Source organism: Ambystoma mexicanum, chromosome 6p (genome assembly GCF_040938575.1).
Source record: "Ambystoma mexicanum isolate Mex_15411 chromosome 6p, UKY_AmexF1_1, whole genome shotgun sequence".
In the NCBI taxonomy this organism is placed as follows: Eukaryota; Metazoa; Chordata; class Amphibia; order Caudata; family Ambystomatidae; genus Ambystoma; species Ambystoma mexicanum.
The window spans coordinates 151,439,259-151,456,037 of NC_090935.1; the positions used below are offsets into that span (position 1 = coordinate 151,439,259).

Here is a 16,779-nt window from a genome sequence, read left to right on the forward strand (position 1 = left end):
AGGGCAACTGGCGTGCAGTTGGGCTAGATGTCTACTGTTGGCAGAAGGGATACTGCTATGGCCAAATGCAGCTGCGCAGGAAGGATTGCATGAAGCACATGGCTGACCCATACGACTCAGGCGCACACACTCTCACCTGGCACACAAACAGAAGCCCTCACACACACACCATGCACATGGATGACACACACATGCATGTGCACTCACCGGACAATGCCTCGTAATCAGCCAGATCTCCCACGCCTTGGATCTGTTCCTCCGTGACGTAGGTCCCAGCGACTGACTCATGTGGAGTGAGTTCCATGTCTACTACTGGAGACCCACCTCCAGTCACTAGAGTTGCGGCATGACTTGAGGCCAGCTTACTCTTTGCCCTGCGCTTTAGGTCATTCCAGCGCTTATAGCAATCATTGGCTGTGCGCCTCACGATTCCAAGGGCACTTACGATGTCCGCAACGGTCTGCCAGTGTGCCTGGCGTTGTGCAGGTGTGGTCTTGGATCCTGCAACAATGACCATCTCGTTATCATGTCCGGACACATACTCGACAAGTGCATTCAGTTCGTCATCCGTGAAGCTGGGCTTCCTGGATGGGCCGGACTGTGTAGCCGTGTCTGGGGCATCAGCCAGTGCCGGACGAGCACTCTTCCTCTTCCGCTTGGAAGGTGGTGGTGATCCTGAGTGTCCTGCGCCGCTCTGGACACTAGGGGCAGGAGCCCTAGTGGGCTCTGTATCAGGAGTGTGGGATTGCACACTCAGCATGGGAGTTGGTGCAGGCATTGGCTCTAGTGTGATGGTGTCAGGGGGAATGTCAGCAGCATGGACTAGGACCGACACTGTCCTGGCTGGGTGTGTGAGGGCTGGGGTGGATGGAGCCGCAGCTGCCCCTGCAGCCTCTCCGCCCTGCCTCCTTGGTGCAGCAGATGACCTTGCTGGCCCAGATGCACGTGGCATGGTGACATCAACGTGCACCAGCGCACGTGTCATAGGCCTGCTGACCTGGAAGTCAGCCATGGAGTCAGCCAGATCTGGTGCCACAATGGGCTGGTCCAACAAGGGCTGAGCATGGATGGTGTCAGCCACATCAGCCTCAACGGGAGGGGGGGGGGGATTATGGGTGCCCTTGACTGGTCCTCCACACATGGGGGGACAGGCTCACCCTGCAAGTAACGACCACGTCCCCTACCGGATCCACCACGGCCACCACTTGTGGCTCTTCCACCTTTGCCACCCTTACGGAATCCTCGCCTCCCACTGGCACTGATGTAAATGTGCGTATGGGAGTGGCTGGAAATTATTGTCCTGGGCAATAGGGGGTCAAAGGGGTTGGGTACCAGATGGTAATTGTACCCTAGTGCTCTTGCAAGGCTGATTGTAACCCCTGGGGAAAGATGTCGGGTCACGCTACGCACAGGAGCCCCAAAAAAGGGAGATGACGTGCACGCAACCCCTCCTAGACCACGTGTGCAGAAAGAAAAACCTGCACTACGCTGTGGCACCCAGTAACACAAGAATGAACGTATGCGTGTCACACGCAGCCTAGAATGACCTCTGAAGGGGTAGGCTACACACGGGGCAAGCACAGATGTTAGATACGTGCGTGACTCACCGTCTGCCTGGTAAACGAGCGTGTAAAAGGAGCACGTTTGGTTGGCAACACCCCCGCCAAAAGAAGATTTGTACGCTGTCTGAGGAGACAGGACAACAGTAGAAGGGAACACTGTTTGAGGGAACAGGCCCAGGTAAACCAGTAAAAGCGAAAGAAGAGAAAAAGCTGTCAGAGGTAACAGGGAATACGAACTTGAAACGCCGTGAAGTAAATCGCGTGTGAAACGACAAGAAGTACAGAATTCACCCACTCGCTCTCCACGAAAAGCACGTACAAGGAAGTGGTGTTCTACGCGTACCTTTTGTACAGGCCCACACGTCCAGCGTCACTTACGCGGCGTGTACGCGCTAGGGCCATTTCCACCAATTACACGCTTTGTCACTTCTGCAGTGTAGGGAATTTCCTCCAATTACACGCTTTGTCACTTCTGCGTGTAGGGCCATTTCCACCACTTACACGCTTTGTCACTTCTGCGTGTAGGGCCATTTCCACCAATTACACGCTTTGTCACTTCTGCGTGTAGGGCCATTTCCACCAATCACACGCGATGAGACTCTGACGTGCAGTCTTTCCACGTGTGCTCTGTCATCACGTGCTGTGTGGGAAACACCCGTGCGGGTCACGTCACAGACGCGCTTACGCGCTGAGGGCCTTTGGTCCAATAGAATCGCGTATGCGTGCTGACGCGCTTACGCGCTAAGGGCCTTTCCTCGATTTTCACGCTGACGTGCAGGATTTTCACGTGCCAAATCACTCCGTACCAAGCTGGCCACGCGTAAGCACACGGAAGACCACGCTCCTGCCCAGAAGGCCGAACTACTGCCCCCCAGAGCCCCGAGCACGCTCCCACCTACCATCTGCTGCTGCCTGACTGCCTGCTGCCCACGTGCACTGCCATTTGCTGCCTGCACATCAGCCAGGGGTGCTGTTGCTGTGACCACCCCTGCTGGAACCGAAGACTCCCGACTGGAATTCCATCGCTCCACAGCCCAGCCCCAGGACCCAGTTGCCCACCCACTCCTGCCTCTGGGGTTGTCATGTCGGGGCAAACACCATCTGTGACCACTGACAACCCCCGGCCAGAGAGGCAGAGGGGCACCAGCTTCAGTGCCACCGAAGTTGGTGTCCTGGTGGAGCAAGTCCTGGGGCAGTATGATGCCCTCTTCGGAAGTTCCCGCGCCGACAAGGAAGGACGTACTCGGATCTGGACTGACATCGTGACTGCCATCAACGCGGAGGGGGTGGCAGTCCGGGACTTACAACATGTCAGGAAGCGCTGGGAGGACTTCAGGTCCAGGACCCTGAACAAGGCCCGGCGCCTCTTGAAGGCAGCGGATGCCAAGGGGCGCCGGGGCCACTTGTCGGAAGAACAGATGGGGGTCCTGGAATGCATATCCCCAGCGCTCCACGTCCAGGTCCTGGAGAAGCAGACCCGTCTGGAGTCGAGCGGTGAGTGTACATGCATCCTGATTGTGAGCAGTGCGTGTGGTGATTATTCGGTATTGTGCAGGTTGCACATCTGTTTGTATGGGGTCGAGTATGGGTGGGGGTGTACATGGCCGTGGGGCTGACACATGCAAGGGCTGTAATGTGTGAGACATGGATGGTGCTTGTGTGTGTAGGCTTGCATGGCAAATGCAGTTGTGCGTGCACACATGTTTGTATGTATGTGTATGTAAGTAGACATGTCCGTGATGTCACGCATGTATGTTGTTTTGGGCTGCATGTATGAGCACTGTGTACATGTGCATGTGTGTGTATTTGACAAGGGTGCAACAGTGATGCAACATGGATGCATGTGACTGCGGTATGTGTAAGCCTGATTGGCAGATGTGACATGGATGCCCGTCTGAACAGTGCGACACTTGGCAGAGGTGTACACATGCATGCAAGTGTGGTGGTGTGTGTACATGTGTGGTGCACTTCCTGTGTTGCATGTGATGTCTGGGTCACCTTTGGCTGCTCATGCTGTTGTATGTGTATGGATGGTGGTGGCAGTTGCGATATGGCTGTGGTATGGCTCATGTGTGCGAGTTGCAATGACATGTGTGTTGGGGATTGTGATGACATGTCTGAGGTTTGCCAATGCCACTCATGTGCAACTGTCATATGTGTATGTGTCCATTGTACAGTGCCCTGATGCCTGTGTTTTGTTTCTCCCTGTCTGCAGCGTCAACTGATGAAGAGGGCGGAGAAGGTGCTGTGGAGCACAGCAGCGGGGATCCGACCGCCAGCCGGAGACGCAAGGCCCGGCTCCCCTCCCGTGTTGTCATCTCGTCGGGGAGTGAGGAGTCCGGTGCCGCGTCCCAGGCCGCAGCTGCCGGGGGGAGGTCCAAGAGGCGGAGGTTGGAGTTGGACTCCTCGGCAGCAGAAGGGGCAGCTGGGACCCCACAGGGCCCAACAGGGGAAGATGGCACGGAGTCATCCAGGTTGGTGGGGGGTCTGGTGGAGGACGAGGCCGTGCAAGCACCAGAGACGGGGTCTGGAGGTGGGGATCCCACTCGTGCTAGTGGTGCAGTCCAGGACCAGGGACAGGAGGCAGCACAGGCCGCCGCGGAGGTGCCTGTGTGCAATCCTGTCCCCGATCCTGTCCGTGCATCATCTTGCACCAGCAGGGATGCCTACGTCCAGACCCGTTTCCAGGCAGGGGATGAGCTGACGTCAACTGGCCTTCCTCTGCCTGCGGACGTGGCTATCCAGGTCCGGGTTGAGCCTGTCCTGGCTGGTGTGGCGTTGCGTCAACGGGCCATGCGAGGTGACCTGCAGTCTTTTCATGGAGAGACTGCACGTCATCTCGAATGGCTCGTTGACCACGTCAGCCTGCTGGGACAGGTCACCCAGACCGGATTCCTCCGTCTGATGGGGCTTGTTCCGACCCCCTCCTCAACTGGACCCCCTACGCGCCAGTCGTCCTCTGTGCCATCTTCCCACCCATCAGTCACCTGGGTGCCCTGTGGAGCTGCCTCTGACAGTGCGGCCAGGCTGGTGGAGGAGGCATCCCTGCCACAGTCGGGAGTCGGACGTCCAGCAGGGGTGGCCACATCAACAACTGCACCCCAGCCGGCAGAGGATGTGCAGGCAGCAGGAGGCAGTGCACGGGCAGAGGCAGAGCAGCAGCAGCAACATGGTGGGAGCCATGAAGGCTCGGGGCCTTCGACATCGGAGGGGCAGGCATCGGCCGGAGGGCAGGAGGACCCAGGACAGAGAGTGTCTTCCGTGTGGCAGCGGTTGGGCCACGCCATAGGTGCGGAGCGGCGGCGGGCGGAAGAGGCGCGGCTCACAATGGTCAGGGCGGAGAACTCCATGCGGAGGGCCCTGAGGCGGGCCGAGTGCCTCGAAGCAATCCGCAGGGGGTTGGAGGAGGACACGGCGTCGTCCCTGCGGACCCACGGGGCCATGGAACTGGACCGCCTCCGGGACATCGAACAGGAGTTCGATGATGCCCTGGCCCGGAACACCATGGAGTGAGCCGCTGGACTTGCCCTCCGCCTTTGTATATAGTTCTTTAGTTTTAGGTTTCCTTTGTTTTTTCTTATGATTTGAGTCGACGGACACTGCTCCACTTTTTGTATATAGTTGATATTTAGGTAGGTTTTTTAGGAGGTTTCCTTAGTTCAGTTGTGATGATGGACCCTTGTTATTTTTGTACATAGTTCTTTGTTGCATGGAGAGTTTTTACATTTCACTTTGGACTAAATTTTTTGGATTTGATTTTCTACTTTTGTGTTTTTATGCGGACATGCAGCTTATTTTTTAACATTTACATTGTAGTTATTTTTCTTTCTTTACCATTCGTATTTTTGTCCAATACATTTTTTTTTCCATTGTTCACTGTGTGGTTTCATCTCATTGGTTTCATGCATGTCATGTTGTGTGTTTTCCCATTCAATTTGAAAATATGTGTGTGACGGACATGGGTTCATTTGCTTCATGAACATTGGGGGTGTAACATGTGTTTTCATTTCCATGTGGGTGAATGGGTTACTTGGTAGGGCTTTTTGGCTGTGGAGGCTGACCATTACGCACTTGATTGGGGATTGTGAGGACCTGGTGGGGGCTGCACATGGTGGCAGGGGGGTGGGGGTGGTGGGAGACATGAGTGGGGGCCTGGTGGAGGGTGCCCCTGCACTGCTGGGGGGTGGGGGCGGTGGGAGACATGGGTGGGTGCCTGGTGGAGGGTGCCCCTGCACTGCTGGGGGGTGGGGGTGCAGGGGGACATGAGTGGGGGCCTGGTGGAGGTTGACCCTGCACTGCTGGGGGGTGGGGGTGGTGGGAGACATGAGTGGGGGCCTGGTGGAGGGTGCCCCTGCACTGCTGGGGGGTGGGGGTGGTGGGAGACATGAGTGGGGGCCTGGTGGAGGGTGCCCCTGCACTGCTGGGGGGAGGGGGTGGTGGGAGACATGAGTGGGGGCCTGGTGGGGGCTGCCCATGGTGGCAGGGGGGTGGGGGTGGTGGGAGACATGAGTGGGGGCCTGGTGGAGGGTGCCCCTGCACTGCTGGGGGGTGGGGGTGCAGGGGGACATGAGTGGGGGCCTGGTGGAGGTTGACCCTGCACTGCTGGGGGGTGGGGGTGGTGGAAGACATGAGTGGGGGCCTGGTGGGGGCTGCCCATGGTGGCAGGGGGGTGGGGGTGGTGGGAGACATGAGTGGGGGCCTGGTGGAGGATGCCCCTGCACTGCTGGGGGGTGGGGGTGGTGGGAGACATGGGTGGGTGCCTGGTGGAGGGTGCCCCTGCACTGCTGGGGGGTGGGGGTGGTGGTCGACATGAGTGGGGGCCTGGTGGAGGGTGCCCCTGCACTGCTGGGGGGTGGGGGTGGTGGGAGACATGAGTGGGGGCCTGGTGGGGGCTGCCCATGGTGGCAGGGGGGTGGGGGTGGTGGGGGACATGAGTGGGGGCCTGGTGGAGGGTGCCCCTGCACTGCTGGGGGGTGGGGGTGGTGGGAGACATGGGTGGGTGCCTGGTGGAGGGTGACCCTGCACTGCTGGGGGGTGGGGGTGGTGGGAGACATGAGTGGGGGCCTGGTGGAGGGTGCCCCTGCACTGCTGGGGGGTGGGGGTGCAGGGGGACATGAGTGGGGGCCTGGTGGAGGTTGACCCTGCACTGCTGGGGGGTGGGGGTGCAGGGGGACATGAGTGGGGGCCTGGTGGAGGTTGACCCTGCACTGCTGGGGGGTGGGGGTGGTGGGAGACATGAGTGGGGGCCTGGTGGGGGATGCCCATGGTGGCAGGGGGGTGGGGGTGGTGGGAGACATGAGTGGGTGCCTGGTGGAGGGTGCCCCTGCACTGCTGGGGGGTGGGGGTGGTGGGAGACATGAGTGGGGGCCTGGTGGAGGGTGCCCCTGCACTGCTGGGGGGTGGGGGTGGTGGGAGACATGAGTGGGGGCCTGGTGGGGGCTGCCCATGGTGGCAGGGGGGTGGGGGTGGTGGGAGACATGAGTGGGGGCCTGGTGGAGGGTGCCCCTGCACTGCTGGGGGGTGGGGGTGGTGGGAGACATGGGTGGGTGCCTGGTGGAGGGTGACCCTGCACTGCTGGGGGGTGGGGGTGGTGGGAGACATGAGTGGGGGCCTGGTGGAGGGTGCCCCTGCACTGCTGGGGGGTGGGGGTGCAGGGGGACATGAGAAGGGGCCTGGTGGAGGTTGACCCTGCACTGCTGGGGGGTGGGGGTGCAGGGGTACATGAGTGGGGGCCTGGTGGGGGCTGCCCATGGTGGCAGGGGGGTGGGGGTGGTGGGAGACATGAGTGGGGGCCTGGTGGGGGCTGCCCATGGTGGCAGGGGGGTGGGGGTGGTGGGAGACATGAGTGGGGGCCTGGTGGAGGGTGCCCCTGCACTGCTGGGGGGTGGGGGTGGTGGGAGACATGGGTGGGTGCCTGGTGGAGGGTGCCCCTGCACTGCTGGGGGGTGGGGGTGGTGGGAGACATGAGTGGGGGCCTGGTTGAGGTTGACCCTGCACTGCTGGGGGGTGGGGGTGGTGGGAGACATGAGTGGGGGCCTGGTGGGGGCTGCCCATGGTGGCAGGGGGGTGGGGGTGGTGGGAGACATGAGTGGGGGCCTGGTGGAGGGTCCCCCTGCACTGCTGGGGGGTGGGGGTGGTGGGAGACATGGGTGGGTGCCTGGTGGAGGGTGCCCCTGCACTGCTGGGGGGTGGGGGTGCAGGGGGACATGAGTGGGGGCCTGGTGGAGGTTGACCCTGCACTGCTGGGGGGTGGGGGTGGCGGGAGACATGAGTGGGGGCCTGGTGGGGGCTGCCCATGGTGGCAGGGGGGTGGGGGTGCAGGGGGACATGAGCAGGTGTGCAGGGTAGTCCCCTGTTTTGTGGGCTGCCTGCAGGGGCCGTGGAGGGTGTACAGGGAACACCTGTGAGGACCCACCCAGCCTAATTGCGTGTGATTATTCCCGCACACCCCTGTAATACACGTACCTGGCCAAATCGCATGTGAGAATTCCCGCGCACCCCTGTAATACACGTACCCAGCCGAATCGCGTGTAGAACTTCCTGTGTACCCCTGTAATACACGTACCCAGCCAAATCGCGTGTGATAATTCCCACGTACCCCTGTAATACACGTACCCTGGCCAATCGCGTGTAGAACTTCCCACGCACCCCTGTAATACACTAACCAAGCCAAATCCCATCTGATCATTACCACGCACCCCTGTTATACACGTACCAAGCCAAATCGCGTGTGATAATTCCCGCGCACCCTTGTAATACACGTACCTGGCCAAATTGCATGTGAGAATTCCCGCGCACCCCTGTAATACACGTACCCAGCCAAATCGCGTGTAGAACTTCCTGTGTACCCCTGTAATACACGTACCAAGCCAAATCCCGTCTGATCATTACCACGCACCCCTGTTATACACGTACCAAGCCAAATCGCGTGTGATAATTCCCGCGCACCCCTGTAATACACGTACCTGACCAAATCGCATGTGAGAATTCCCACGCACCCCTGTAATACACGTACCCAGCCGAATCGCGTGTAGAACTTCCCGTGTACCCCTGTAATACACGTACCCAGCCAAATCGCGTTTGATAATTCCCGCGCACCCCTGTAATACACGTACCTGGCCAAATCGCATGTGAGAATTCCCGCGCACCCCTGTAATACACGTACCGAGCCGAATCGCGTGTAGAACTTCCCGTGTACCCCTGTAATACACGTACCCAGCCAAATCGCGTCTGATAATTCCCGCGCACCCCTGTAATACACGTACCTGGCCAAATCGCATGTGAGAATTCCCGCGCACCCCTGTAATACACGTACCCAGCCGAATCGCGTGTAGAACTTCCCGTGTACCCCTGTAATACACGTACCCAGCAAAATCGCGTGTGATAATTCCCACGTACCCCTGTAATACACGTACCCTGGCTAATCGCGTGTATAACTTCACGCGTACCCCTGATATGCACGTTACCCGCTTTGCGTTCCTTGTTTGGCAGCCCTGTGGACTGGTCCAGGGTTAGCGCTGCCCTTTGCGATGATTTATCGATTTTGATGGCTTTTCCTTGCGCGAGGGCGTTCTTGGGGGCGTTACTGGCGCTGCTGCAGGGTCGCTGCGATACTCTGCGCCACGGCTGGTTTGGGAGCCTATAATCCATGAATACGCTGTGCGCGGAAATCGGTTTTAGCGCACGTGCCTGGCGCAGACAATCGCATGCGGACACTCTGCTTCAGCCGCTTGCGACACTTTTCTGCGAAATTCTATGAATTACCCTGTTAATCTTTTATTCGAGGTTACAAGCCCAGGATATACATGAATGTGTATTATTTCTTCAAGGTCCCTTCTGAGCTGTTTTTTTTCTAATTGTATCACTCCCCTCCATCATGATCATTCCTTTTGGATGTCGGTATTTCCTTACATTGCTCTTGTAATTATTTTGTGCTACAAATCTGGAATACCAGATCCCGGATATTGATCAACACTTTCTTAAACTCCTCAATGACCCATTCAGCACTCTTTTCTATTCCCCTGTATTTCATTCTATTCAAATGACCATTTAGCTCTTCCTGAACTATTTCTCTAGCACTCTCTAATTTATTGAACTTCCATTGCATCCTATTCTTACCACCATTCAGACTTAATTCTCCCTTGCCTTATCTGCATAGACCCTTGATGAGGCGCCCGCGTGTAGGACACTTCTGAGAAGGGCACAAGGGAGGACGACGGGAGGCCTTCGAGGAGGGCATTTACCCCATCCAGGTGGGATAGCACCAGTGCTTGAATGGTAGATCCAAAGCTGTCCGGAGGGAGGAATGGCTTGCCTTTTCGCTTTCTGAGTATTCTTAGCTATGTGTGTCTTGAAGGAGAGGTGTTTGTCAATGTGGAACCTGAGGGACTTGGCGCATGGGGTGTGCTCAGGTTCGAATCCCTCAGAGTTCATGGTTAATAGCCAGGTCTGTATGTCTGGGTGTTTTGTATTGTTGGTGAGGAGTAGGAATTCGGAGGGGTTGAGCTTCAAGTATGCACTGGACATCCAAGACTGTATCAGTGAGAGGTAGGTTTGAGCCTATGGATGAACCTTGATGGAGTCAATCTTGAGCTATAGCTGTGTGTCGTCAGCGTATTGGTGGATGTGCATGTTGTGTGTGGTTAGGAGTGCTCCCAGCAGCTGCATGTATAGATAGAAGGTCACTGGGTAGAGGATGGGACCCTGCGGGACTGCACAGGTGATGGGTAGCGTTGGCGATCTAGAGGAATCAATCTGAACAAACTGCTGGCAGTCAGAGAGGTAGCGGTTGAACCAACATAGGACAAGGTTGCTGATCCCTATGCGCCGATGGACGGTGTCCATAAACGCCTGGTGGTCTACTGTGACGAAAGCAGCAGAGAGATCAAGTAGAACCAGGAGGAAGGCGTGGCCATCACCAAGGATGTTGAGGGTGTCATTGACCACGTGTATGGTTGCTGTCTCCTTGCTGCATCTGGGTCTGAACCTGGAGTGGTAGGTTTGTAGAAGATTGTTGCTGTCGATATGTTGCTACAGTTGTGTGGCTACTGCTTTCTCCATGATCTTACCAAAGAAGGGAAGATGGGTGATGGGGCGATAGTTACCTAGGTTGTCGGGATCCAGAGTCGGTTTCTTTAGTAGAAGGAGGATTTGTACTGTTTTTAGGGTCAATGGGAAGGTGCCTTGAGTTAGAGAACTGTTGATGATCTCCATCTAGGCAAGGAGAGTTTCTGCGGGGAGGGTCTTGAGGATGGATGCTGGGAGGATGTCGTCTGTATACAATGTGGTTTTTGGGCGGCCAAAGTTTTATGCCAGGTCATCTGTCGAGAGTGTATTGAATATTGTTCAGGGAGTGGAGATTTCACGAGGAAGGACGTGATGCAGAGCTGGTGTTTATGAACTAGCGAATCTTGCTGATTTTGTCAATGATGAAGATATTAATGGCGGTGGATTTTTCGATGGAGTGTGGTATGGCAGGGGCGGGTAGAGGGTTGAGACAGTGCTTGACCGCTTTAAAGAGGTATTGGCTCTTGATTGATCAGAGACCCTCTGGGGTTATTATGAGTTGGGTGGTAAGTGGAAAAAGTGACGGTAATGGAATTACAGCCCCTTTTACCACTCGAATTAAGTTTCACCGAAAATGTGTGTGAATACCTTTGGAAAAATTAGCCCCAGAAGAATTAGCGCTGGCAGAATTACCACCGAAATTATAGCCAAACCCGTAATGATGACCTCTGTCTTGTGCATCACTCCAATCATAGAGTGGGCCACTCTTTCCTAAATGCCAAGATCAGACCATATATTTTTTGTGATTTCATTTAAACTTGGCCCGACCCTGTTGGGTCCAACAATGCTCTGTCATTCATCTGTGTCCTTTCAATGCTTACCAAAGACCACACAAATCTCTCTTTAACTCCTTCTCTTCCAGATCCAGTGCTATGGTAATTACCTTAAAATCCTCACTCAACTGTGCCCTGACTCCCTCAACATACATCAATAACTGCATGCTTGTCCCATACCTTTGACGGGCTTTGCTTAAACATAGACAAAACAGAGATTCTTAAGTTTGATAAAAGCATTGTGAATCCCCCTTCCCTTGGCAATCGATCATTCGAACCCCACCTACGCCATCTGACCAGCATAGAACCCTAGACATCATATTTGATTAAGTAATGTTCTTTCAACTACAAATCAACTAAATCTAAAAAAAAAAAACACATATCCAGATCCATTTTCTGAAAAACATCACACCCCTTCTGGAAACCTATTAGAAGTCCTACCTGATGAAAGGTCACCTGCTTGCCCCCAGGCAGTGTCCCCCATAGAACCAAGGAAACCTATTCTGAAACATTTACTTTGAGTGTGGGACCTTGTTTAGTTTCAGCTGCCCCACTGTTAAACAAATCCCAAATAAAGCTGTTGAAATTAACACTAAGGTCTTGCCTTCTTTCTTGGCCTGAAGAGCCCTGTGTTACAGTGTGCATAGTGTTTGCATTATAAACTTGACGGCCATCTGCGCATGGTCATATCGGCCCCCCACTGCTTTGTGTGTCTCCGCCGCCACACCCAATAGAACTTTGAAGTGCTGGGACTCAATGTGCCATTTTAACATTTGACCAATGAATGACGAATTGAAATAAATCCAGTGTTATTCATAATTACTTTTGCCAATGATGTTTCTGATTGCATGTCTTTTGCAATGTATTGTTTAGATGTTCTACTTCTGGTGGTATGTTGGTGGAGACACATGATCTTATGCCTCTGTGTCTGATTGTGTTTTCTAGGGAACCAGAGTTTGTTTTCTATGACCAGCTGAAACAAACCATGACTTCATACAGGTAAACGTAGCCCTCTTCTCGAAGGGAAACTTCAATTTGTCCACCATCATTTTCACTGATCCAATTAAGTGTACAAAGCACATGTGGACAGCAATCTTTTCAGTCCATTTCATTTGGCACATCTTTAGGTGTATAATGTTATTCCATGCTAGCTGCCCCAAAGAATGTTAAAACCACACTTGCTATTCAAGATATGTGCAATGAGTATGCATGTAATGAAATGCAATTATAAAATAGTGGAATATTTTTCATGAACACTTGGTTTATTTTAGTATCGGATGGGTTGATGAACGCAGCTCCATTTCACTGATAGCTCATGAGTGATCAGGAATAAAATGGAATCCTCCTTGAAGCTTCCCAGCCACCGATCTAAAATGTCTGCCATAAGGTCTTCCTCCTGAGCTCCATTGTATTACCAGCTCAGTCTGCGGCCTATCCTTCACTCCTGACAAGACACTGGGCCTCATTCCGAGTACGGCGCTAACCAATGCCGCTATTAACGCCTTGGTTGACGCCGTACTCGGACCGGCAGCGCCTTGGTGGATGGCGGAATTACCGCCCCATTCCAAGGTTGGCGGGGCGGTAATTCCCCATTCACCAAGGCTCTTCCCCATTCCCAAATGAGCCCCCATAGGGCTCAATGGGAATGGGGAAGATGCAAATAACGGTGACCGTTCATTACGGTCACCGTTATTGGCTTGGAGGCCCCTTTGCGCCCTCGACTTTAACACCTGCTCAAAGCAGGCGTTAAGGGCGAGGGCGCAAAGGGAACTCGGAGTATGGCGGTAAGGGATCACCGCCACTGGTCTCGTTACCGGTGGCCGCTATCCCTTACCGCCATCCTCGGAATGAGGCCCACTATGCTTGTCTCCAAGGATTCTATGTGGTTTCATCAACCACATTTACCTTGACCACCTTTTGTGTGACTCTTATTGGTCGTCCACTTTTCTTTACTTTAAATGTGCGGGTGGGTCCCCAGTGTACCCACTACCCACCCAAACCCAACTCCCTCCATTTCCAATTAACATACATATATATGTAGGTTGGTTGTATAACCAGCAAGAGTAGACAAAAGGTGATCGAGGTAAGTGTGTTTGATGAAACCACATATTACCGTCTCCAGAATATGCTATCCCTGCTGTTTGACATCTGCAAAATGTCTGTCTTTAACAAACACACTCCGAAGTAACTAATTTAGGGATGATTTACTGATTTCAAAGGATGCCAAATTCCACTTTCATGAGAGTCATCAATAGTCATCAAGTCATTTTTATTGAGGTATGAAGTCAAGGGAAGCTCAACGTTCCAAGCTGAGGACATGATGGATAACGGGGGAAATTGGTGCTTGAATTTGCAGACAATCCCAATATTTGCTTTTTTCCCTGGATTTGTTCCACCAGGACTCTTGTGTCTGGATTTGATTTTTGAATTTGCCCTTTATCCTTGAATTTGCTATTAATGCTTGGATATCCACATGTTCCTTAGAGTGCAAATTACTGAATTTAAACATGGCCTTTCAATTTGCACTCGATTTTTGAATTTGATCAGGTTCCCTTATTTTGCGCACAGACCTTCAATTTTAACATGATCCTTAGTATTGCTCATCTTTACTCAATCTGGAACCCACCGCATGTTGGAATCCATAGGAGATTTTCATTATCCATCCTTGTTACTTCTTTTCATCAGATATAGCAGCCCCCCTCTTCTCTGTGCTTCCCTGTGCTGTCATACAACTCTTTGAACTACCCAAACATTACAAGAAAGATTGCATGAGTGAAATACTTGTCCAGACTTAAATGATATGACTACATGGGCCGCCAAACCGGCCTGGTTTATAAACAGTTCATACGTTACTATACTCTCTTTTTTCCCCAGGGTAAAGCCAGCTGTTTTTGACCTATTTGTGGCCCTGGTCATTGCCGCATACTTGGGAATTGTCCACCAAGCTATTCAGGTATGGGACGATAAAAGGAATGCAAGGTGCTGTAATTGTCTGTGTTAGGCTCAGACGATTTGACATTAAAGCAGCTTACATTTTTCGAGTGTGTTAAATGTGATAACATCTATGCTTTAACTAGTCATCTTTTCTAGGCATTGGATAATCTCCATTAAAATAGGCCACGGATATGCAACTTGTGGCTTTCCGGATGTTTTGGACTACAACTCCCATGATCCCTCACCATTTACTAAGCGGCCTTAGCAGCCACCTGGATTTGATAGTCCTGTTGATACTGCTGGTAATTGCACCCGCAGAGCACCCATTCCTCGCACCTTTGCAATATCGGCTGCTGTTAGAGACCTGGCCATTCTCTACCTACCTACGATTTGGCTATAAATGCACACATGCATTTCTCCTTTCATTACTTTTAAACACAGACTCCGGTCTTCCAAAGGGCGTTCATCCTCACAGTGCTTTGAGACCATACCAATGGCAGCAGGCGCTATACAAATATCACCTAACATAACATGACTACTTGCGCCCATCTTGGCATCACTCCTGTCACTTAGTTACATGCACTTCTCCTGTCACTCCATTACACTACAACCTATTCATTTTGCGCAGATTGCAGAAACATTTCACCACTGTAAGTGCAATTTTGCAAGTTTTTAGCAAAAATTGCCCAGTTGCAAAAAACATGTACTTGCAATGCATTTGTGCACCAGGGTACCGTGGGATGGTGGGAGATTGGGTTTAGGTGTCAATGAACAAAATGACAGGATGAAAGTTATTTGGTTTAGATATTGTTTTAATTGGTGATGAAGCGCTCTCCCAAAGCAGTCGCAGTTTCAATTCAGGAAGGTCTACCGACTCACTCCGCAAATCTGGTATGAAGTATTTCACTGGAGAAAACTCATGGTACAGAGGACTCATTTCCAGGATAGTCCCAGCGAAACCGGGATGTCTCGTCACTCTAGACATACATTTTGTATGACACTACATCTGTACAGAAAGAATACATAGAACCTAATTTTCTTGAGGGTGTAAAATGGCGTGGATGCACGGGAACCCACAGAAACCATGATTCTAGGTTTTTTGCTGTATCTCCACAATTGGGATCAGAGTCCTCACATGGAGAGGAAACATGTCAGGACAACCCTTTAATGTATTCCCCTCTCCCTCCTTAACGAGAGCCTCATGATAAGTGCAGGGAATAACATATACAGGCACTTTTCTGGACCGGCAAACTACAAGTTTGCCAGTGGAGTTGCCTGACTTAAAAAGCTGGAAGTAAGTCAGGCACACCACCATCAGTAATACCAGCTTCCCCCCTTGGAGTCCTATGGAGTCAATGGCATGTGGAATACCATACCCTTGTCGGCACCTATAATCTGGTGGTAATACAGGTCAGGTGTCGGTAACGGTTTTACCGTTTGCTGGTTTGCTGGTGGATTTACCGCCAGGATACTGGAAAACTTAGTGCCAAATTCTGTTCAGTAACAAGGACAATAGGACTGTGCAAGAAAACATCTTTTTGCATTAGCTTTTCCAGAAACCCAAAAAAGATATACTTTTGAGAAGCAAACCACAAGTATGAAAATCTGATCAGTCAAACTCCACAGATTCCTTTTTTTTAAAACCCAAAACTATCTGTAATTCGGTCAGACGCCCCTGGTTTGGATTCCCAAAAATATATGCGTCTATTTATTGTGCATGCGCATGTACACACACACACACACACACACACAACAACTACGAACAATACGCTTGATTTATGCATACTCAGCAATACTACGCATGGAGTATAAGTAAGCACAGGACACACACACAATACACTCGAAATAGAAGTAATCACAGACAATACATTCTGACTACTGAAGACAAAACAATTTGCTTGGGATCTGTGCACATAGACCTCAACCCACGCCCACCCACATGCTCTCCCAGATCAATGCCAGAGGTTAGGATTCATTTTAAACCTTCCAGCCATCACCCCTTTGTTTTTGTTTTGTTTACTGCAATCTCACCTGTTATCTTTAAAGGCTTTTTAAAGGCTGTCCAAGAGTATCAGCTGCCCAGATCATCATTTCTCTTGCCTGTGAGTCCATTTTGAAGATAATGCATTTGTGTTTCAATCCCATTCCCTCCACTTTAGGCCGAAACACTCTTCTGCTTCTCACCCATTTCCAGCCTACTTGCGAATTCCAACACACACAGAGTATACACTTATCAACGATTCAGTGGAATACACCAAAACCACGGCCGGAAAGTAGCATATTTTCTGACTGCAGCCAAGTTGGCATGTGTATTTGGGTATACATTGAAAAGACTCCCATCGGCAAAGGTCATAGAACCGTGTATTTGTACCTCTCAACCTCCCTGAAGTTCGTCTTCTCGCTTTCTCTTCCTCCCAACCAGTTTTATCAGCGCAGTTTAGTGC

General features: G+C 52.5%; 1 protein-coding gene across 1 annotated transcript in view; it reads left to right on the top strand.

Annotated features, from left to right (window-relative positions):
- The window catches only part of LOC138510706 (BOS complex subunit NCLN-like), a 426,819-nt gene that overhangs the window by 342,463 nt on the left and 67,577 nt on the right, over window positions 1-16,779 (top strand). Inside the window, exons 12-13 of the mRNA XM_069626473.1 lie at window positions 12,347-12,400; window positions 14,276-14,354. Of these exons, the coding sequence (XP_069482574.1) occupies window positions 12,347-12,400; window positions 14,276-14,354 (133 nt within the window). The remainder of the gene's footprint in view (window positions 1-12,346; window positions 12,401-14,275; window positions 14,355-16,779) is intronic.